A 24,744-nucleotide genomic window follows, 5' to 3' on the forward strand; every position below is an offset into this window, starting at 1 on the left:
CCCCCCCCCCCCCCCCCCCCCCCCCCCCCCCCCCCCCCCCCAAGAAACAGCGAGAATCAGTTGATGGTCGTCGGCGATGGTTAAAGGTTTCGTTGTTGCTACTTACACCACGCTGTAATCGCCTGACAGCAGCCTGTAAACGACGGCCATCAGAATGAGCACCACGCAGGCGAGGCTTAGGAAGCTGGCCTTTGCCAGCCGCGACACGTTCTTGTAGAGACAGAGCGGTATCACGACGAAGACCGTGACGACCAGCACCACCCCGAAGCGAACCGCGCCCATCGAGCTGCCCCAGGAGGGCACCAGGCGCACCAGGACCTTCGAGAGCGTATCGCCGACGACGACATTGTACGATATCATGGCTGCAAAACGGTGATGGAACCGACAGCCGGCCCGATGAAAGAGAGAAAGAGTTTGAAATGGTGGTGCCCCTTTTTCCATGCCTAGTTAAGGGTGCTTTCATACATCGTACCAGGCGTGCAAAGGGTGCCGACCCCCGTTCGCCATCCTTAAAGGCAGCACGCCGTGCCGCTCCACCGAACTTTAATTTGAATCCACCAACCCAACCCGCGAGGCTGGTGAGATTTTTATTGGATTATTTACACTAATTAGCCACCGTGGCCGATGACGATCGTCCTGCTGGGAGTTCGAAAGGGCCCCCGGTAAATAATCACCGGTGGGCCGGTGTGTCGCGCCCATTAGATGCTCCGTTATCTTTGCGCGGCTGATACGCGCGACAGGAATCCAATTTAAAGTGAAAAGTCCGTCGCGTGGAAAAGCGGGCGACTAATTTCCCGCGGAAATAAATCACCCAAGGAAGGGAGCGTGTCGGTCCGTGTTAATGTTTGAGCAGCCCGATGCGGGTCAAACCTCGGTGCGGGTCAAACTGGGCCAGCAGTATGGGGCCAGCCGCACCTTGGCTTTCTGGAAAGTTATTTTTCACGTGTCGAGCACGTGAGCGAACTAAAGGTTTTGTTCTGTTGGTTGGTGTGGGTTTTTTGTATCCACATTCGATGTTCATTAGAAGCGAGGGTCTTATGGGTGTACGTGTGCCAGCAACTCAATTTCCAATTTTGGGATGCACATCGAAACCACCACGACCAACTCGGCTAAACTACAACCTGCATGTTTGGGGGAGTTCCTAAACTATGAGTTGAGCTTCGTGTTTTTTGCGGTGTGGTTGGCGCGAGCCAGCCAGCACAGGGCCAGGACACTCACCTAGAAATGGGTACATAAATTGTAGCAACGAAAGCAGATAGTAGCCTCCCTTGCCGTACGCGGCCTCCATCACGCCCGGATAGCTGAACCGTCCGCTCAGGTGGCCACATCGAACCTGTGGGGGGAAGAAACAAAATGTGAATAAATGCGGCGCTCTATATCGTAGTTCGCAAGGCACTAAGTGCAACGTGCTGTAGGTAGAGTCGATTGAGTTTGGGTCGTGTCGGGTTCCCATCGAAAAAAGGACAACATCGTTCCGATTGCGTTCCGATGATCCCTAACGATCCGTGAAGTAGGGTACCGATGGGACCGTTTAGTAGAGTAAGATTCTCTAAATGGACAAACAACTAAATTTTTTTTTCAAAACCTCCGCTGCTTATCCACTCCGTAATCATAAAATCCTTAACCATAATCATTTTAGTACTTCTAAATAGTATTCCTCGATGATAATCGCTCGCCATCAGGAACGAATTCCTTGTGGATTAAACAGTCGAACGAATCATAATAAGTGAGCAGCATTTGATTTATTCTTGACTTGACTGTGGGAACGAAGCGAAAAGGACAGCTTTAAGAAAAAGGACCACAATGGGCGTGATTTTTGCGTGAATAAATCAGTTATGGCTGGTTATCATTCGCTACAGAAACCCTCAGATTCGAGTTGTTCTTAACCTTACAAAACTAACTAACGTAGTTCCCTTCGGATGTTAGGTTCTTACACTGACTTTTCACCTCTCTTAAGGAATTTTTTTAGACGGCCGACCTTCTCTCGAGGCCTGTGCACCTGAAGCCAGAGGGGTCGATCCGGTCGAACCGAGATTCGAAAGCGTCCGCGAAAGAACACTGTACGAACCCATTCATGGCCATTCATTTTCTGGCACTAACTTTATTACGCCCGGTACGCCGGCTGGTAAATGATTGGGCTTTAAAACTGCGCTTATCTTCTCTCGCGCCGGGGCGCGCAATAAAATAAAGCTTAATTAGTAAATAAAACATTAACCACCATTCCACCGTTTCGGTACTAATTAAAATAAGTGTTGTTAAAATGTTCCGCTCGTGTTTTGCGGTCAGGTCGGTCGGTTGGTCGGCAGATAAATTCCCGATAAAAAAAACGGTTGGGTGATGAATTATGTTAAAGCCATTTAAAGCCCACTTTCAGGTGAGTGTCGCGCCACGCCTATCGTAACTAGTAATCTGGGAGCCCCCAAAAAGGACACCAGGTGAAGGGTACTTACGATGCGGAACGATGTGAAAATAGTGGAACCGGCCAAGCGTTTACGCTTCGTGCCGAGAGAAGGGGAGAGAGAAAAGAATTATCCACTCGAAGCCTCCAGCGACCGTGACGCAGTGTGGCAATTTGCGAGCGAGCCGTCAAGGAGATGCTCCGTTGAGGACCTCGCGTGAAGGGGTCCCGGCACACTCGACTGCTGCGTCCTGTGCGCTTCGGTGTGTTCCACGAAACACGTGGAAAGCGGGTTTTCGGTTTAAAAATTCCGCCTTCTTATATTTTATTCATTCACAGCGCCGCACGAATGGTGCCGAATGCTGGTGGTTCTTTGTTTGCTCGTTTCGTTGTTGTGGCGTTGACGCTCCCGTTGGTCGGAAGCCGGTTGGGGTTGCGACCGACCGACGGAGTACCGAAAACGGGCCGACTACCACACGGATGCCGCGGGCCGCCACAGAGTGTTACCACAAACAGACGCGCGCGACAAACAATGGGCAAGCAAACAACAGAACGCGTACACTTGGTTTGTGGCCACTTCCTTCGGCTTTCTGGTGACGCGGTGACGAACCGTGGCGCTAATTTTCTTTGCGCTTTCCCGCTAATGCGATTAAAAAGCAATCTCAAGGGAAGCTCTCGGGGGAACCATTTGTTGGCAGGACCCGCCAGGACCCATCAAGAGGTGCACAAAACGGACGAAGAAAATGCGGTGCGGTGGTTTTGGAAATTAATGGAAGTGCATTTTGTTAAGTTGGTTAAGGTCAGGAACGCCAAGGGACAACCGTTTAACTATTACGGCCGGCCAACCCATCAGCCACCGTCAGTGTCAACAGCGTCCGATCCAAAGCTGGCATGTGACGGGTCCATTTTCCGAGCTCACAGCCCAGACCCCAACGGGTGTCTGACGAGCGGCAAACCATCCCATTCCGAACCAGCAAAGCAACATTCGCGGCCAATCCAATCCACTGCCGCCCCGGAACCAGGCAAGTTGAGGTAAAACGCTAAACTTTGTCTTTCGCTGTGTTTTTTTTGGGGTCTATCACATTTTCCCGACTGTTTTTCTCTCCCTTTTTGCGCCAATAGTCAGCCCAAGGGAAACTTTCTGCACCGACCAACTCCGGGGCGGACAGTGTCACATTGTGTGCATTGTGTGTCATTAAGAAATGGAGTTCCGGCTCTCCCTCCGGCTCCGGTGGATTGTGTTGGGTCCGGCAAACCAGCGCACCTGGTCCGACGCCGGAAGACGCGTTTTCGCCGCCATTTTTTTCGTGTCCGTGCTGCAACAGAATGTCCTTTTAGCCGCCGGGATAGTTAGGTCTCTGTTGCGCTTTGCTGAATAAATTATACCGATGGCCCTCGGCACGAATCGTCGCCCGTTTCGGCCGTGCTCCGAATCGAACGGTCGGATCGGTGGCCAGGATGCCTTCGCCACGCGTCCTTGAGGGCCGCCCTTGAGCAAGTGAAAAAAAAAAATGAATAAATCAAATCATTTCTGGTTCCATTCGGCGGGCAAAACTCTTCCACGGCCCCATATTTGGCGCGGATCGCGCAAAAACCCCAGACTCGTTAAACCGACGAGCCAGGGACGAAACTTTGTGGTGGCTGAGTTTCACAGTTCCTCTGTGGGGGTTGTCGGCCTTTTCATCGACTCCTCTCGACGGTAATCCCAGGGCGCACGGACGCGCGAATCCCGGCGAATTCTTTATCGGGACTTCTCGAGCCGGCGTTTCTTTTTGGAGAAACTTTTCCGGGGGTTTTTCGGCCCACGAATATCTATACATCGGCCACGCCACCGTCGGAAAATCATTGGCCCCCTACGCGGCCGACTCGCGGCGTAGACGTCGTGCGTCTTGATACGCTTTGTGCTCACCGACCTACAGACCGACCGGAGGCTTGATGTGGGTTATGAATTTGTAAACGTGCGGCCGGCACCGTTTCTCCCGTTTGGGCCGCCGACCCTGATTGCGTTGTGGGGTATGCCGCATCCCAATTCTTAGCCAGCTCTTCTTGTGATTATGGTCTGTACTGGATTGTGAATGCTGGCCGCTCGCACCTGAGCGTGAAGGGCGCGATGATTTGGGAGGCGTTAGTTACATAAAATTCAACCGCTGCGAGTATCGGGGCCAATAAAGTCGGGCCCTGAAGTTGAACGGGGGTCCGGATTCAATTTAACGGTTTGTTTGGCGAATGTTCCGTCCCGGGCTTATTTGGGGGAAAGTTTTTCGATTCGCGCCCGTCGCTCGCGTACTTACCATCAGGATGAGCGAGTAGTCCGTGATCGTGGCCACGATCACCAGCACGAACAGCCCGAGTCCGAAGCCGGCCCGGTGCAGGGCGTACGGGATGCCGATGACGCCACTGCCAACGATGGAGTTGATGTAGTTGAAGGATGCTTGCGGGAGCGACGATAGGGTCGGTTCCGGCGGTTTGCTGGCGCCCTGCTCTCGCTGCCGAGATACCGGGAAAAAGAAGAGTCCCGACGTTAGACGACGAGCAACTGCGAGCTTTAATAAGCTATTATTTAACGGTGGCCGTGGCCCTATACTTGGGGCGGCTTAGCCGTCAAATGTCGGTCTCCGACCCAACATGAAGATGAAGGATTGTGGCGCCCAGATAAGGAACAGACTCGTCGGGAGTAGGGTTCGGAGGTTGGTTAACAACGATTCTCCAATAGAATAAATCCCTTCCGTAAGAAGGGATCCGGTTCCGGGGAGAAGAACCATCCCCTCCATCCCTGTCCGCATCATCGACAAGGTTCATAAATATGAAATTCGTATTACCCTACGGTTCAAATATTCATGCAGGGCCCCGTCAAAGGTCCCGCCAGCACGGTCCGGCTTCTCGGCAATCACTCATGGAAATCATTCATCAGACCATTGCCCGGGTCTCGGGCTCTCGGCTGGTCGGTGAGTGCGAAAGGAAAATTGACAACGCAAACGCAATTAAAGAAACGTCATGTGCATGCAAGGACGACATTGGCCATCGACACGGCCACTAGGGAGCAGCGAAAAAAAAACACGGCCCAATCCTCTCTAGACGCCCGACGGCCAGAAGTGTGTACTAACGACCGGAACAGACAACAACAAAACCGAAAAAAAACAAGCTACCCGCCCAGTGGCTTCCCCCGTGGGATTCAAGTTCAATCTCGGATCGGGGCGAACCGGAACACACTGACGATGATGATGACATGTTGTGGACTGGGCTGGCAGGACGACAAATTGATAAACGCACATGTCCTCGATCAAGCTCGGCATCAGCCAGCCCCCTCGGGGGCGTTGATTGGTTTTTCCGTGTTTCGAAGTGGCCGCCTGCCACGATTGGAGGTCACGGCGCGTGACTTTTATGACACTTTACGCGAGCAGTGTACTCAATTGGCTTCTTCGGCCCTGAATATGGCAATCAATCGCGAGGATGATCGACCGCTGTCGACCGCTAAATGAGTGGCCAAAGTTTGGACCAAAACACGCTTTAATTTTGTTACAGCTTGTGTCGTTCGAGCCTTAAGCAAACATTGAAACTCGTCGCCCAAGGGTAAAGCCTACGGATTAGCCTTTATTGCTGGTGCTGGTTGTGATGTGGGGTGCGAAACCCCCGCGGGCTGCTGGGCTGTGTGATGTAGTGGGTTGGCTAGTCGAAATATTTACCTTCATCAACGAGTTGATGTCATCGAACGCGTTCACCTCGGCCGAATCGTCACTGCCCTGGAACGAGAGGAGAAAATCCCGCCCATTATTACCGGGCAGCGAGGAAAGCGGCCCGGGGGAGAAAGCATACGGCGCCGGGTCATGGGCTGGATCCTTGGTCGTGCCAGGTACACTTGACGGTCAAGTGCGGTCCCGAATCCCACGCGGTGACACCTTTTGTGGGTTTCAATAACCGAGTTCGACCCACAAGAAGCCTAGCTACGCGAAAACGCGTATTTCCCGTTGATGGCAGAACAGAACACGGCCATTCTGGGGATCGTGGGGCGGTTTTGACGTTTCTGTGGTTGATGAATTTTGTGTGATAAAAATCTGTGGCCGCGTGCTGTGTGATTTTTATTCTCCCGTCAGCCCCACGGAGTGCTTTATTTATTCGTCCATCCATCCTCTTACGGCCATCCGCATGAAGGGAACAAACAGCGAGACAAGTTACGTCAAGCGTGCGGGACAATCGAGGCAGCTCAGCGAAACCTTGAAATGAACCTCATACGTACGCTCCGACCTGACCCGTATTCTAATGCGCCCCCGTACGGCGATTTGTTTGAGCCCGCTGCTGGGTGCCGGGCATGCATACCAATGTTGCGCCGGAAGGCCAAAGGACAATGACAGAGTGGGTGACCGGCAAAGTTTGCCCGGGCGCCCGCGTTCAATGCGCCCGATGGCACTTATGATGAACGGCAAAGTTATGGCCGCGTCGCACTGTCTTTGCGCTTCGAAACACACTCTCGCCCGGGGGAGTTCATCCCGCCGATTGCTAATGCTTTCCATTGTGTCGCTGATGTTCCGACCGTACGAAGGAAAGGATTGCCGGAAGGATACGCCATCTACGGGCTTAAACGCCACCGAGTGCCAGGCTCCGGCCGAGCACCGTTAAGCGGCTTTAACCACGCGCACCTGGAATTCCTAACCGGTCGCAAAATAGAAATCCCCCGTTTAATAGTTATTCAAATTTATGGACAGTCTCCGCGTTGCACTCCGATGCTGAAGTAAATGGGAATGAATTGCTTTCGAATAAACGGCACGGTGCGAGTGGAAAATCCGAACGTATAAGGGGAGGCTCCGATATCGGGCTCTCTCCATGCCGGTTGGCCAGGATTCCGAGCTAACGCCCACCTGAGGGCCACTGGTACTTGTTAGAACTTTAATAACATTTCGCAAAAGTTTACCCCCTATTTAGGGATTCGATAGAGATTCATCCCGGGTCCTCGCGATATGCTTCGTTAATTTTCCAGCTTCCAGCCTCAGGCTTCATTCATAATTAAACGACAAAGACCAAGTTTCGAAACATTCCGAAACCATCGCCGGGGTGCTCCGGGGCGACTGACTAGCAGTACCGATTGCGTATCCGTAGTAGTAGTATCGTTCGAGTAAGATGCAGCTCCAATAAAAAGAGGATCAACTAGAAGGCATCATAATCCGATAATCTTACAGACCCGCACCAGTCAGTCCCGCGCTGAAGAAGAAGATGGACTCGAACCGGTCTCTCCGGTCACAGAAGCATTCCGAATCGAAGCGCTGGCGACATAGCAGCAGCAGCAGCAGATTGTTTGTGACCACGGTACGTGTGCTGAATGTGACCTACACCGTACGCCACACTTCTTAGACGACGGTTCGGGACAACAGCATCGTGGGCGAAGTGGGTTTTATAATCGTCCTGCTGGGAGCATAAACAGCAGATAAGCAGACCATCATTTGTGTGGGGCGGAGAATACAGGATGGAATGTGAAATTTCTTCACGCAACAACACTCGGGGTGGATTCGAGGAGGCCGGCACGATAGAGACCGTTTAAAGTTGTCCGACGACATGACGTCACGGCCGACAACGACCACTTGGTAACATCTACGGCGGGCTTGGGGTGTTGTCGTAAGCTAGTGCTAAGGGCACGAAGGCGGCCAAGAATTCCAATAAAAAGACGGTCGTTTGGACGGGCAACAGCTACCATTAACATCACCGAGAAGCTGCCTCATAAGACCGGCTTCTTCATCAGATGAACACCGGCCAGCGAGCTGGGGTGTCCAGTTTTGGCCTTTTTCTTTCGTGGAACTTTCTGGCCATTCCATTCAGCCATTCAGTGCCGGATCATTTGGTGCGGGTGCCTGACGCAACGCTCTCGGTTCGGTTCTTTTCTCCGTATCGTGACGTACTTCAGTATTATGATGCGTGAAAATGGCGTAATCCCACACCGAGGGGATCAGGATGGGGCAGGAAATCCGGTCATTCCGCGTGCACGTTACATGACCGCATCCGAAACCGAGCAACCACGTTCGTGCATTATTCGCGCACATACTGTCGCGACCGCACAGAGATCAACCCGGCCCGGCTGTTCCATCATCCGTTCCGGCTGTGGTTGGTTCCATCAGCTCGGTTTATCCCACTTCTTTTTCCGTGCGTGCGTTAGCCCCATTTTTGGCGTGCGTGTTTCTGTCTCTACTGTCGATAGTCGTCCACAGAAGCAAAAATCACGCACCGAAATGAAATATGTACGTAAGCCCGGGGCAAAGATTTACGATCCAATTGATAGCTGCCGTGGTTGGTGCGTTTTAATGGGCGAAGCGTCCTTTAATCATTTACGCTGACAGCACAGTAGCGCAACTAGTAGTAGGCTTTGGTAGCTCAAATCGTGCCTTGTTTTCGGGAATCCGATATTGAACACGACTGTGCATTGTACATGGAGTGGAAAACTAATATTTTCGGGCCACAAATTGATGTGCAGTGCAGTGGAAAATAAATTACCCATCCGAGGAGAGAATCCATCGCAACGAATTACTTCTTGCAGCTGCAGCTATGAAGCTGTGCCAGAGATTGCTTCGATTGTTCCGAGTGCACCTGCAAACAGGACTCCACAGGCAAACCCTCTGCGGGCAGAGCCCGTTTTTTCTCGGTCAAACCAGGCAACCCAAGTAAGCGAACCGTACACCATTTACGCTCCGGCAGCTCCCGGCAGGATGGTGCCTAAAGACGCCCCTGACAAGGCGCATTATTTACATGCAAATGGGAAAGTGGGAAAAAGAGTTTCTGCCGGCGAACCGAAGCGAAGCGACGGGCCATCTTAGTTGCGGGCCCCGTTCTCACGGTCGTTGCACGTTTTACTGCAGGAAACTCAAAGTGACAGCCGTCGGCAGAAGCTTCTGGCTTAAAATCGGAAGCGGGCGAAACGTTGACGAAACCCGTGAAGAACATTTGCCATCCGGTGTCGCTTGATGGATCGGACCCCTTTGGTTTGCTTTCGGAGCTTTTTTCCGACACTGACACCGATGGCAAATATTTGTGCTGCTCAACCACCTGCTGAGAAGGGTAACGGCTGGGGTTTTTGGACCTTTTTTCAGGCCGATTGACAGTGCTTGATTCATTCGCATCGTTCCGCCACAAGCCGGAGTACCGGAGTTTCCGTTGGCAATCGGAACGGAACACAACGACAGGACGTTCGACAGCCAGGATGGGAAAATTAAAAAACGATCATCTGGCTCGATGGTCCCAGGCTTGCCTTGTGGAATAGGTTTAGATGCGGTGCTCTCTTTTTCAATTGCATTCCACGGCGCTGGAGCGCAGCAGACACGTCCTCTCGGTTTCGTTCGCCCGGAACATCGTTCGCACTTTCGATGACAGCACAGGTGATTTCTTTCGTAGCGGGATATTGCAATCAGAAAAAGGACCGTTGCTTGTGGTCGCAACGAAAAGGAGTGTATTGTTCGCCCACAGTCTATCGGCGCTGTTTGGCGCTTCTCTAGCAACTCATCTCTCCGTTTCGCACCGATTGATCGGTAGCAATCATCGATCGAACATCGGAAGCGGGCGAACAATGTGCGCGAACCCGACAGCACGGCGTCTTAGGTCGTGCGAAATGATCAATCCCTGGATTTGTGCTCCTCTGTGGCCGGGTGCAGCGCAGCGTGGAGTGCAATTGCATTCCGTAAATGGGGTTTTGTGTGAAAAAGGCACACACTTGAAGACGGATGGATTGGTTACGGGGTGCCTTTTTCCCTCTTTCGTGACGCTCCGGAGTCACGTCACAGAACCGTGCCTCGGAGGACATGCATTTTCCGGGAAAGAAATCGATCTCGGCCCTGCTCGAATCGCACGTGCTGAGCAACTCTCATTATGGGTCGTTACACGAGAACGGTCCCCGTAAATAAATGGGTTCGATTACGCCCATCGATAGTCGGCCATCGACGGTGAGCTGTAATCAGTGTTCGGGGCAACAATGTTGCGATGATCGAATTTACAAAACAAACTCCTGGAGAACTCTTAGAGAATTCTAGGGGAATCGGCTGCATCGAACCGAACGGGTTACGCTCCTTCTTCTAAACACCGGCATGAAAGTTACACATTAAAGCTGTTTCGGGTACAAACAAACGACTGTCAACAACGCACCGGTTCACTGACTAGTGCCTCATCACTCATGTACGGAAAGCAATCTACAATAATTACATCATTCCGACGGTGAAGATGACGGGCCGATGATACGGCAGAAATCCGAGCCCCGTCCATCAAACCGGACGCCCGGTGCGGCCGGAAGGGTTCGACTTCGTGCGATTTAATTGCATTTTTGATATCGCTTTAATTAAATCGACTCGTTTATTGATGGACGGGCTAAAGTAAATGGTGCATTACGGTGCGATGGCGCTTAACGGTGCGTTCCACGCCCGGACCGTGGCATGACACCAGGCACCGGGCACTGGGCGCAAACTTGAGCGCTTACTTTTAACCCAACCACCCGCCAACCACCGGAAGTCCCTGCCAGTGCACGGGAAAATTATAATCCTCGCTCAAATTAATGTTTCCCCTGGTCCGACCCGGCTTCTCCTGCCCACCCGCCCCGGGGGGTCCGACTGAAATTGGTCGATTGTTGGTAAATTGGAACCCCCGATAGCGCCGATGGCTCAGCGGGAGTTTGTGTGCCGGTAAAATGTTCATGAACCCCGCGGGTTATTGGAAAAGTTACACAGACCGTGGCTTCGGAGCAAAAGTTCCCCAGTTCGTGCCCGGTTTCGATTAATTGTTGCCCGAATTTTCGAATCTGTGATTGAAGGACCATTTTTTTAAATAAGTTGAACATCAGAATGCGCTTCGTCGGGCGTATTTTAATTCAATTTTGAGTGCTCATTATGAGATTCGAGATAGAATCACGGGCCAACCCTCACGGGAGATCGCATTATTGTTTCGATTATCCTTGATGATTCAGTCACAAACCTGTTCCGTAACGGTTGCCAACGAAACACCGAGCGTGGGCTACTAATTTGTCGTTCAGACCACGTCGTAATTGGTCGTGCCCGGGATGGGAATTGCCAGCCATCATCAGGAGTTCATCGCCCACATGACAACCTGGGCCCTGGGCCCAACCGGTGTGCGTGTGTGTGGTGCTTGTCAGGGCCAAAAATTAGCTGCCGACCGTTCAATTAAGAAGCCAGTTGTTAGGTCGCTAGAAACTTGCGGATAGAAAACACCAAAATTCCCCCAAAAACTTGAAGCAACAAGCGAGCGCAACTCGTATCACGTTACGGAGTGTGCTTCTTTCGGGGTCGCTGGCAATGTTTTATGCTCTACCGGGGAAGTTGCTATAGGGAAGCCGAACGGACACCCCGAGTGGGCACGTATCCAATAACATGTTGCTCGTGCTCACGCTTTGATCGTCGGCTTGCCGTTGAACTTGTGGACAAAAAGGGGGAAAAGCCGAAAAAATGTGAGCGCCACCAGGCGTCTCCATTCCAACGGTTAGCCGCAGACCCGGCCGCCTCCCGTTCCGCGTACGGAAAGAATGCAATCCGACCACCACCACCGTACTCGTGGAAGTTTGTAGATTTGGCTGAAATCTAACCCCGTTCTTGGCTCCGCGCGAACCGGTTTCCACCGGATACGGACGACCCGGGTGTCAAGTTGGCGCACATCGGAAAACTCAATTTGTATTCATTAGGCTACCGGAGTCACGCCGGCAGACGAACGTCGCTAGTTAGGCGCTAAGGGGCCAATGAACTAATTCATTTTATTATCTGCTGGCGGGACGGGCGTTCGCCCGGATACTCGTGAGCTTTTGCTTCAGTCTACCTTCCGAGGAAAGGTGAAGTTTTCTTCGTTCAAATTGCGGATCAAAGGGAATGCGTCCTAGTTTTGGGGGACCGTGTTGAAGTGTGCCACACACACACACACACACACAAATATATTTCAACCCGCTCCGTGCTGAATAGATTTTAATCCCGTTTAATTTTTAAATCCCGCTCGGCTGGTCGGTCAGCGCCTAAATGGCGGCAAACGGTTGTGCAACGGAACGGAAACGGAACTTGAAGAATTTGCGCACCATTAAAGAGAAAGCTGCTAGCAAAAAAGTTCCATTCTACCTTCGAAAGTAGGTGTCAACGTAAGTGAAATATTTATAACTAGCTGATCCCGGCGCGCGTTGCCACGCCTCATTTCATCCTCATTTCTCGCTTATCCGTCGTTTCAAAGGATTTCCTGGTGACGTATCCGATCAGCTTACCTTTGCATTTCCCGTTACTCCTACTTTTCAGACGATCGGGCTTCCCGGTGACGTATATGTTTAGTTTCCCTTTCCGTGTTCCGTTACTCTATTCCAAATGGTAGGGCTTCCCGGTAATGTATCCGATTGGCTTTCCTTCCCGTTGCCCGTTGGATACATGGCAAAACTCGCACCAGCTAAATTTGACTCAAATTGTTTAAACACTTTTCGAATTTTGCTTAAATTTACCCAAATTTTGTATGGGAGCCACCATTTGGAAAGTGGCGAGGGGTTTCAAACATTCACCAGAACATTTTCCCTTCCCAAAAACTCCCACCTGCAGAATTTGGTTCGATTTTCTCGAAAACAACCCGAATTATGCTGAATGTTATGTTACGTTTGTATGGGAGCCCCCCGTTGCTATCTCTCTCTCTCCCTCCCTCCCTCTCTCTCTCTCTCTCTCTCTCTCTCTCTCTCTCTCTCTATCTCTCTTTTTCCTCTCTCTCTATCTTTTTCTCTCTCTCTCACTCTTTTTCTGTATCTCTCTCTCTCTCTATCTATCTATCTATCTCTCTCTTTCTCTCTCTCTCTTTCTCCCTCTCCCTCCCCCCTCTCTCTCTATCTATCTCGCGCTCCCTCTCTCTCACTCTCTCTCACTCCCTCTCTATCTCTCCCTCTCTATCTCTCCCTCTCTATCTCTCCCTCTCTATCTCTCTCTTCCTCTCTTTCTCACCTTCTTTAAAAATTAAACGCAAACTACGCAGTTCCCCCCAACATCACACTACTTCAAGAAGGGTGGTGATAGGTGGAAGAAGGAAGGAAAAGGCTTTTAAGTGAAACCAATCGATTTAGAGACCATCAAAACCTAAGAAACGATACCCATATTGCCCTAGGACGTATTTTAAGGATTGGGGTTGTATGGGGACCCCCCCTTCCCCTCGTCCTGCAAGGACCAAATTTCGTCTCATGGTTTCTCAGGTGACCAGCAACCACTGTGCAAGTTTTGATGAAATTCGATCCATAACTTGTGGAGTAATTGATGTTTTTAACAGTTAGTTGTATGGGAGGGCAAAGAAAGAGGGGGGTGAGGGGTTTCTAACCTTGACTATTGCACTCCCCGGCCCCAAAAACCCCTGTATACCAAATTTCGAGTCAATCGGTCCAGTAGTTTCGGAGTCTATAAGGGACATACAGACACAACTTGATTTTTATATATATAGATTTCTACTCAGCAGGTATAACCAGTGCGGACGACGAAGGGGCCAACATTCCTGTGCGAAGCGGTTGAAAGAAGCAATCGGAGGCATGGAAAGCTCACCGGGACCGCGTTGGCAGTGGCGTGATGCTGCATTCCTCGGCGGCGAAGCGAGAGAGAGAGAGAGAGAGCCGAAGAATGAATGAATTTGGGACGTGACGGGTGAAAAACTCCTCCGTACTTCATTCACTGTAGGGCAAACTTCACCCCATCCGACCCCATTGGCACCGTTTGCCATTTTGCGACTCCGTGGCTCGTTTGGTGTCGTCTAATGTTCTTTTTTTTATCTGTCTCTTTCACGCGCCATCACCAAACCACCGACTGAATTCAGTCATCATGCTGACGGCACGCCAACGCCATTGGAATGTAATTTATATTATGCAATGGTATGCCGCGAGGGAGAATACGTCGGAATTTCCACCCTCTGCGTGGACGGGCCTCAACGAAACGGGAGACATTTTTCGGCAACAAGCCGGCCAGGGAGCACGCAGCAAGAACGAGGCTGATGGGGTAACTTTTTCGTTTCGTTCAATTAAATTATCGATTCCCGGCGAGACGCAGCTTGCCGACGCCTGCGAACGGCACAAGTAACGTGACGAGGTGTAAATGGATAATTTCTCATCCATGGTTTATGAAGTGCCGGAAGTTGATGAGGGCAGCCCGCCGGCATCAGCATCAACATTTTAATGACAGCCCATAAACGAGGAGCGAGCGTGAATTGGGGACACTTGGCACGTTGGAATCGGCAGGACGTGATCGGCAGGAATTAACAAATTCCATTAGCAAAATTGGTTCACCGGAATCGGAGCTTTACAACTGATCGGTCGACGCGGTGGTCCTCGTTAAAGCTACCTCCAGACCGTCTTTGGACTATATTATCGTAATTGATGATATTAAATTAGGAGATAAAAAAGGAACCCCGTAACGGAATTCGCCAGCGATGAGCGATCGACGGCTCCTTCCACCAATTATCACGGGGACATTTTGTCCCGCCCGGGATCGTAAATATCCACCGTCCGGGCATCGGAATTATTAATGTGCAGCAATCAGCAGCAGCACCTACAACCGACACACCCGGACCCGGATGCTCAGCACCGTCCGATGCTCAACAGCTCAACAAACAAATAGCCGGGCAGGTGTTGGCGTGGAAAATTCGTCCCCCGCCACCCGGGGTGCTCGGTGAAAACGGGCCCCAAAAACGTAAGGGCCGCCGACAAGCGTTCATTTTCTGACCGTGCGGATGCGATTTGGCTGTTTTGGCAAGGATATCGCGGCCCATTTCACCCGCACAGTACTTCGAAAAGGACGTGTGGACGCCCACGCCGGCCTCGAGTGGATGAACATCGTTAACAACCTGCCGGCCCGTTTACGGCCCAAAAGGCATACACGTCCTGTGTGAGTGTGTGTGTGTGTGTGTGTGCATCGTTGAACTTTGAGTGTCCCGCCGGGCGGTGAGATGTGCAAAGTTTGCTCGCGGGCGGAACGCAACCGGCTGGAACCGGAAGATATGTTTATATTTTTGTTTACAAATCGTTTTATGTGTACGAACCGGAGTGTCCGCAGGCTGAGGTTGAGGTTGAGGTTATGAGCCGGCGCACCGAACGGTGGCGGTGTTGCGTGTTCTACTTCCGCAACCGGCAACTCGTTTCTTGGGATCGGCGGCCAGCGGCGGTAATGATGATTACTGTCGGACATTGCATGTAATTGTCCTCCAGCCGGGAGCATTGGGACCGGAACCGATTGCTTCGGCGGCGGGGGTTGGCCACTTGGCGATGCGCGCTCCGATTTGGGTTCGCCAATTTTCCGACCCGTTTAACACTAACGCACTGTTTAGTGGCACTGGAATGAGTGTTAAAAAGCTTGTCGTCGAGCCGAATGAGGCGTAGGCAAAAGGCTTCCTCTCGTGCAGTCGCCGTTCAATTTGACCTTCGTTCCATTAGTAGCCCCATTTTCCAGCAATCGACAGCATGTTTAATTACCACGGAAGTTTCTTTTTATTTAATTTTGTGTGTTATTTAAGGTCAGAACTTAACCTACCGCCGCGAACCCTCGTGAGCCTACGCGCCGTGGAGCTAGCAAAGGCTCCGTGTGGGGCGAACATCTAGTAGGCAGAGAAAGTTTACCGCACCGCGCCTAACCGCAAACGTAGTAACGAAATCAAATCGACGCAAGTCAACAACTCACCGCCAACGTCGACCAACGTCGACAGCACGCCTGACATTTCAGCACCGGGCTCTTTGATAAGGCAAAGAAAAGTTTCCGTTTGCCGTCGGCCAGACGTCGACTGCGTGGAAGAAGTTGGTCCATTTTTGGACCCGCCGCTCTCACGTTTGTTCTCAACCGAAAGCGGAAATGCGTAGGACAGCAATCTCAATTCACGAACGTCAGAGCATGAGACCTTTACGGACACTAGGACGGCCACATCAGACGCAAGGATGTTAACGGAATACACCGTCTGAGTCAAAGCTTCCTGGCTGGCGCTTTGATGCGGCACCGGGGCAATTCCGGTCCGGTTCGAACGCCTCCGTCAAATCGTCTCACGGTTGCTTCGGAGAATCGAGGCAATTAGAAGGACACCAAAACGAAACCCGTACGACGGTCAAACCAGGGGACTCCCCGGGACTAGACCCCCGGCTTATCTGGCGACCGGTTTTATTCTTACGCCAAATCCTGCCCGGCTCCGGCTTCGAGGTTGCGATTCATCTTCGTTCCGTTCCGTTCCGGTCGACGTCGAACCGGGGGGAATTGTCTCTTCCGGTTTTGGGGGGCGTTTTTCTTTTTAAAGAAAGAGCAAACAGCCCTGTGCTGTTGGCACATGATTGATGTGCCGGCGGCCGGTGGCGGGCCGCCGTCAGGAATGCTGCCTTTTTGCGACAGCCCCCGGAAGTCGAAATTTCGCCATTATTCTATGTTTCATGGTTCGCCAAAAGAAAAACGGAGGACAAGTGCCTTGCCGGTCGGTAGTGCTGTAATCGATAATCGGACTGAGCGGGGCGAAATCCCTCCAACAGTTCGTATTCCCTGGATGGGTCCCCGGAGAAGGAAAGCCGGTGAGTGCTATCTGTTGCCAAGCTGCGGCCATAATTTCCCCCGTGGTGTCGGTGTGTGGGCGTGAAGTAATTCGTTTCCTGTGCCCACTGATTGTGAAGTACGAGGAAATTCCCCGAAACCGCGGCGTGGCAGTGAATCCTTGTGAGGCACACATTAAAGCGCCCGACGCCATTTCATTCATCTTTCGATGGCCGTCCGCTGCCAGTCCAGCGTTCATTCAGCTTTTTCCGCATTTAGACACTTCCGGTACGCTTCCGGTCAGATGCCGGAAACCGGCAGACCCTCCACCTCGACTCGGGCTTTGGATGATTTCAATTATGGATTATTTACATTGACTTTGCATAGAAATGGTACCATTACGGGTTCTCCCAGTTTAGCATAGGTGATGCTCACGTTTTGAGGGTCCTGTCCGACGTTGATCGATTTGTTGACGTTCGTTCTCTCTCTCCAACACTCATTTTTATTGGCATTGACCTGGAACGACCCAACCACGGTGAAATCCAGCGCCCGGGCAGCGGTAGTTGTCCGGTTCATCCCCTTCAGCAAGGTGGAAGACAGATCGAAGCGATTGAAGCCCGAAACGAAGTTAGTGCAAACACACACACACACACCCTGGTGCCCATCACAAATGCAATGTTGCCATGCAGGACACGGTCCGGGCGAGATGTTTAGTAGCGCCCATTTGTTTCATTCAGAAAACTATGCCAAGGGGTCGATGATTCTGTCGCTCTGCGTGCTAATCACACGGCAGCATGTTGGTCTGGCAACAGATTGCCTCCAATTCTGGACCGACACGTCGTATTATGCTTGTGAATGTGCTTGACCACAATCCTGACGATAGAATTCTGGACCTATTGTTATCTATAGCGGGTTTTAAACGGTCTCAATTTCTGATCTGGTTGTAACACTAATGTTACTACGTTTACTGTTCGTGTGCTAAATTTACCGCTTCGCTCGCCCGGGTTGTAGAATGTCCCGGGCACACCCTACATGATTGAAAGCGTTTAATTGCAACCTATTTTAATTTCCGCCTCCGCGTGACCCGATGGTATTAAAATTACGGACTCGAACCGGGCGTCGTGCGCCAGTAAACGGGCGTCCCGAACGTTGGCTCGTTACGTGCCAAGGGGACGTGGAAACCGTAAGGGTTGGGTCGAAGAGTCACGCCAAAGGTTAGCCCGATCGTTAGCACATTACACTGTGTGGCGCTGTGTAATCACGCTCGCCCCGTCTCGTCGTTGCCGTTGGACCAAATCGGAAATACGTCATTAAAACTATTTCTCAGCTCCCTCGCTCGGGCCAGATTCACTGTGGATCCTTTGTCCCACGGAGCATGGTAGGCAGATGCTGTGTTTTTCGCATCATAAGCAAGGTAAGACTCCGGTCACATGGCAAGACAAGACAGATTGACAGCAATTGGATTAACAACTGTCAGCGGTGGCGGTGCCCGCATTCGCCAGGTGAGTGCTGCCACCTGGGACGCCTGGTTCGTCTCCGAAACGGCCAGACTCGATTACGATCGTTTGCCGCAAACGAATCGATTTCTCGAAACCGAAACCACTTCCAACCGTCGAGTGACTGTGTGTGTCTGATTTGCTTAGAAGGCCTCAAAAGGGAACGGGTAGGGGCTTTTCAGGGGCTCTTTTCGGCTTATTACGCGTCAATCGATGTGTTCTGCAATGTGGGTCTCTCAGGATTCGGGATTAATGGGCGGGCGAGACCATTAGATGCGGTATCATGTGCAATACAAATCCTTGGACCAATAGTGAGAAGTCCCATTTCAGGGATTGGGGCACTGGGGCACTGGGATAAAGGCACTGGTCGCCTGGTTTGTTTTGGGGCCAGTCGTTTAGGGATTTGGAGGAAACTTTTCAGGGATTTGAAGAAGGTCCCGATATTTTACGACCCCTTTGTCAGACCTGGCAGGGTGGGGGGATGTGGAGTTAAAAGCCCTGCGTCGATTTCGCGCGCGATCTGTTGTTTGATTTACGACCTGCCGAGTGCCAGCTGGTCGAGGTCGAGGCAGCTGTCGATTGCGAGGAGATAATGGACCATCCCTCTCGTGGGACTATCGAGTAAATTATGAAATTCGGCCCAAGTTTAATGCTTCTCCGAGGCTTACCCGTTACTATTTACGAGCCTACGAGGCTAGGCTTCTTCAAAGCATCCCAAAATCGACCCTCAAATCTTGGGATGCTCCAGACTCGAGGATAAGTTTATGTTGCCCACGAGTGACACTGTTGCTAAAAATATTACCCTCCGCTTCAGTGAGTGACGCGCACGCAAAGTTCGCTTTCCGGAACCCGCCGCGTATGTTTGCGACACCAGCGATGATGATGGAAGCTTCGATCATCGATCCTTCTCAGGACCCTCGGAAGTGGTAGACGGCGGGACCGAAAAGTTTTGCGCAAAGTTTAACAGCGCCCGATAAAGGTCGGGTACAAAGTTGTTTGCTTCGTATAATTGGAACAGTTCCTCTAACGATACCCTTGGTGGACATGTTCGTTCCTAACGGCCGGAATGAATCCCAAATTTTTGCCCTCAACCAGACCGCAGATGACGGTCGGTGCAGAAGCTGTTCCAGGGAGATACCATTCGCAGGACTACAACCTGGTGTCGGGGCAGCCCTCGCCCCTGCTGGAGCAGGTAATCCATAAATTAGTATGCTATCAACCTTCTTTCCCATAGAACAGTGGAGTTAAATGAGGACGATGGCAGAGCTGCCTGGCTGGCTGGCTGGCTGGCTGGAGCCCACAGGAGTCCGGATTTCGCCCACCGTGTCGTGGGGCAAGTGTTTGCCTAATTCATTTCGTGCCCTCGTGGGCCCCGGACAGCATAATCCCTCGCAATTGCCAGGCACGAATAAATGGGTGAGATAAATGACCGAGTCCCGGCAGCGGCCAGCGTCATACGCTTTCCCCGGGGGCATCCGCGGCTCTATTTACTTGTCGTTGCAGCATGTAGCTGAACTCGGACACGGTGTTCTTCTTGGCGCTGCTCGACTCCATGGCGCGCTGAGCGTGGGAGCGTTCGTTTCCGGTGCACCGGAGTGGCTGTTAATTAGTGGTCCGTTTGTGCGATTGTGCGTTTACTGCTCGCCGTTTTGTTCTCGGGGTTGCTTGTTTCTTCCACGACCTAGGCACAGCCTGGGACAACGTTTGGCACACGCCTGGCACGCGACTGCATACTAACACGCGCGTATCCTTAGCACGGGCACGGGCTGAAGAAGTTAACGGAAGCGCTCATCAACCTGTCACCGACTTCCTGGCCCTGCACGGCACACTCGACACACGCACAATTCCCTGTGGACACCACCAAACGGCTCACATCAAACGCACTCACGACACTAACGCACTGACGCCTCTTTGTACCGCGCGAAGTGTGGACGTGGAAGCGATTTCTATGCAAAAATCGGCGCATTAAAAATCGCCCTAATCTGCATCGTTCGAACGCCAGGTGTTCTGTCCCGGAACACTGAGAATGGAACCAGGATCAGCCACCCGGAACGGATTCGGAGGGTGAGAATTCGAAGTGTGAAGTGTGCTGGTGTCGCTGTGTGTGTGTGTGGGACAGATGGTAAGGAGTCGTGGTGGCGTCCGCGCGCGCGAACTTCCGTGAACCTCCGAAGCTCCTGGAGCGACCGCGACCAGGACCGTCCGCACGCGACGAGGTTTCACTGCAGTCTGCGTGCGACCGTGTGTTGCCCCAGCTGCGCTAGTCCTTTCCAGTTGGAGACACCAGACGCCAGCGTCCTTCGCCGAAGGACTCGCCGCTCTCGGGGGTGTCGATTAGTGGACGAGCGCGAGAGCATCCTCTCACTGCTCGTTTATCTCTCGTTAGCTCTCTCTTTCTCCCTCCGAGAATATCTTCCGTTTTTATGCAACAGGATCGGTACCAGCTGGACGGTGGCGTTTGGTGTTGGTGCAAGATAAACACGCGGACCGCTGTTCGCGTTTGCGCCACGCCACGACCTCGCGGTGGCCCCGTTGATCTTGACATTCAAAATTTGTGCCCGGTCCGCACACGCACACAACCCTTTCGGAGCGTAAGCTGTGGCGTCGATGTAAACAAACCGACGCACCTGAAAGCTCGCGTCTTGCGATTTGTTCTAATGTGCGGTGTTCTAAAATTTTGCCAATCGAAGGAAGCTTTTGCCGAGCTTTTTAGATTCGTTGCCGTCGCGCTTGGCAATGTTTGGGAAAAGCGTGTGAGTTTTATGCATACGCAATGCAAATTCGATTTGATCGATTGGACCTTCTTTTGGGAATTAATTGTGGTTTTTTGTACAACCTTAGATCGCTAATAATTAATTGACTTCAAATATCCCTCACAAAACTTAACCGAATGTGGTGCAGAAGGCAATCGACGAAAACCGAATTAATACACAACATGAGCGGCATTTGAACGACGCTCATACATCTTCCATTTCAATGTCGCCCAATTAGACTAATTGCAACGAGGACCGCCTCGCGCTGGGAGCGTATCGAAAGCTAAAGACACATCAAGGTGAGGATCGATCGCCCGCCGAACGCTTTTCTACACCACCCAGCCTTCGGGGCGCATCACGTAAAGCCGACGGTAATTACATCGGTGGTGGCGTGCAGCATCCATCGTCGCGTCTGCCTCCAAGATTTATCCTTCAAAGTAGGGGCTACCGATGGTCACGGTCAGCTCAGTTCAGTGGGGTCCGCTTGTTTCGAACGGCCAGGATTACACGCGTGTCGGTGGCGAGCATGCACTTGTCGTGGTACAAAGTTCAGCCGCGTTCTAAGACCCGGCTCCGCGATACTGTTTAACGCATCGCCGCAGGAATTGACACTCGACGAGTCTCGGTCCACCACAAACATCGGCCGAGAACGGCTCGGCTGAAACGACGGTGGGTCGATGTTTGCCCAATCGAGCACCATTCGATGCTCGTCATTAGCGTCCACTCGGCTGCTGGTGTGTTGCTTGTTTGTCGTTGAAGTTGCTTACGCATCACCCGGCCCGGGAGGCCCAGCCTGTCGGTGGGCCAACCACGATGCCACGAGAATTCCCAAAAAACATACGTCACTTTTTTTATACATTTCTATCTTCTCTAATTCCTACCCAAATACCAGCAGCAGTTGCTGAGGGTGTTTCGTCCCGACGCCCGGAACAGCACGAGAACTTTTGCACGAAGAAAAAGGGGCCTTTTTTGTGCCTTTCTGGCTGGGTGGAAATAATTGCACACCGACAATCGGATTGTACATAAACGAACCAATTGGACAAATTGCAAAACAATAATCACACACCGAAGCGCGCGTCATCCTCCGGCGCGAACTACGTAAAACCGGACGTCTCGTTGGTCGGGTATTTCGTTGTGGTTTCTTTTTTTGTTTGTCTGGGTTGCGCACACATAAAAAGCGCAATCACAAACAACCTCGCAAATCACACACGACGTCCGTGCATAATTTTCGGTGTTGCGAACCGGTGGTCGGTAAATAAAAATTAGACATTTACTGCGGACGCGGGATGCGGAGTGTCAAAGGTCTTTGAGCGTCTATCGTGATCCCATCTTTATTGGCCACTGGTTTAGCAGGACAAACCAGTGTAAGGGGTGCGTGTAAAACGACATTATTACATGAAAACTGCTACCCGGCAATTACACGCGTTCGCAGTCCGCCCTGGTCCGGTTCCGGCGTCCTTCTGGCGATCCGTTGTTCTAATGGCGCTGGTGCTGCGACACAGCTTCGAATCGCCTGGGCCATGTTTTGTTTGACACTATCGGGCGGCGTTTTGCATACCGCACTGTAGTAGTCGACAGTGTCCGCTACATCGTCGATAGATTAACGGCGTCTGGTTGTTAATTAGTGATTAATTGCAGCCGCCCCCGGGGATGGTGCATCGCGGAGCGAAACATTGACTGATGGATGGATCAGCGGTCCCTAGCCGAGGGCCGAGAGTTGCGCTGATTGATTGACGGACCCACACGCAACTCGCGTGCCTCGTAGTAGCGCTGAAAGAAGGCTACGCCGAAGGTTACTTCCTGGTGGTCCGAGGAAGTAGTGGCCGGCAGGATCTGTGGGTCGTCTATGCTTGGGTGTGGATTGGCGAGCTAATTGTTCTACCGTTCGGACCGTCTCGTGCGTGCAGCTACGCGATACGATAACCTCAGCTGAAGCTGGGCAGTAACCTCCGACAACTAACTGGTCAGTCGGCCCTTTAGTGCGTGCGGCTAGAAGCCAAGGATTGAAAACAGATCACCAACACCCACCACGCGAGTCACAATGTTTCAACCAGAAAAGTATCTGTGGTCTGTTTATGGACCTCCAAGCTGGTTGCAGTCGTACTAGTACGCCTACCCGGCTTGGTGGGACTGCATGGCTGCACCGCCACCGATCGACATTCCGCGCGGCGAGTTTTACTGGCGTATCGCGTTGATTGAATTATCATTTTCTCGATGCACCACCGGTTGCCTGTTCTGGGAGCTGTTTTATAGACGTAGATATAGTGATTGCGATCTGTTGCCCGTGAGTCATGCCACGTGGAGGAATCCGACTTCTGGAGTCCGCTACGCGAGAACGAAACCGGATTCTGGCGTGGGACGTGATTTGAAGAAGGTATTTTTCCCGACCACGGCTCGCACGCGGGCTCGGTTCATCCATTTCTCACGCCGCCCAGACACGACATGGGGAAATCCGCCAACCGATCGTCAAATGATATATGAGAACCGCTCTTTGGACGAAGATTTATCATGGAGCCACGTTGCGGTTGACGCCGCCGATCCCCGGCGAGACTGTACCGATGAGTTGCCGCGAAAGTATAGGGTGATGTTTGTCGAGTGTTTGGATTTTAAACTAGCGATTACTTGATTTTTAAATCGTCAAACTTCATTCTGGAAATATTAAATTTGGATTTGGAGTCGTATTTGGTGCTCGGAAAACCCACACACGTCGTGCAAGAGAAGCCAATGCACCCACAACGAGGGATTGTTTGGTTCGGATTTCGTACTGGCGGCCCATCATCGGTCCATTTTTCTACGAAGATGAAGAAGGACCCGTCGTAACCGTCCATGGCGTACGCTACCGTGAAATGTTGCAAACACTAGACGGACCACCCTTTAGAAACAATGAAAGCATACTGGCCACGCCTGTGGACATCACACACCAGCTTATCCTTGAAGCCGTGCTGGAAGAATGTCGCGTGTCGACCAATGCGTGCTCTCGTTACTTTCTAACACCACGACCGACCGGGGGCAAAACAGGATCTTGAAGCTCAGCGGGCGGTGTCAGGTGGGTCGCTTCCGCGATCACGCCATTTACGTCATTCAATCTGAAGGCTAGAGGGTCCAATCCCGGGGACACGAGGATCACCGGGCGGTGGGTACTGACGCAGTTATTGGTCAGCAATTTTCCAATACGACGACGACCACGATGACGGCAACGATCGCAAAACGAAGTACCGCCTAATGGACAGGTACTTCAACACTCTAGCTCGCCCTGCCTCCCCTGGGCTGAACACAAATGCAAACACCTTGCGCGGGCTGCTTAGGACTGAGAAGGGCTTTCGGTGGCAAAAGGCCACCGCTGATAGGATCCCCCAGCGGCACTTCCGCTAAACCCGAGTGCCCGAGACGGGGGTTCATGGCCCGAAGGCGAATTGAGCCAACGCTAAGAGACCCCCAACCCGACGACGACGACGGCCAATTCGATGCGTGTGCGATGGTGTGCTGCTCGTACCTATTTGCGCACCAACATGTGTACGCGACCGCGCACTCGCGCACTCGTAAGTACACACTTGGCGTACGGTCGCGCGAAGGAACGTTTCCGACAATGAAAACTGAAATTACCACTCAGCTGGGGCGGGTAGTTTCGTGAATCAGCTCGA

At 52.0% G+C, this 24,744-nt stretch overlaps 1 protein-coding gene across 1 annotated transcript in view; it reads right to left on the reverse strand.

Annotated features, from left to right (window-relative positions):
• Positions 1–19,904, reverse strand: part of LOC128267764 (putative sodium-coupled neutral amino acid transporter 11) — a 21,039-nt gene extending 1,135 nt beyond the window's left edge. The window contains exons 1-5 of the mRNA XM_053004679.1: positions 19,842–19,904; positions 6,082–6,138; positions 4,690–4,884; positions 1,219–1,333; positions 107–362 (exon numbers count right to left, since the gene is read on the reverse strand). Of these exons, the coding sequence (XP_052860639.1) occupies positions 107–362; positions 1,219–1,333; positions 4,690–4,884; positions 6,082–6,138; positions 19,842–19,904 (686 nt within the window). The remainder of the gene's footprint in view (positions 1–106; positions 363–1,218; positions 1,334–4,689; positions 4,885–6,081; positions 6,139–19,841) is intronic.
• Positions 19,905–24,744: the final 4,840 nt, after the last annotated feature.

This window comes from Anopheles cruzii, chromosome 2, assembly GCF_943734635.1.
Source record: "Anopheles cruzii chromosome 2, idAnoCruzAS_RS32_06, whole genome shotgun sequence".
Taxonomy (NCBI): Eukaryota; Metazoa; Arthropoda; class Insecta; order Diptera; family Culicidae; genus Anopheles; species Anopheles cruzii.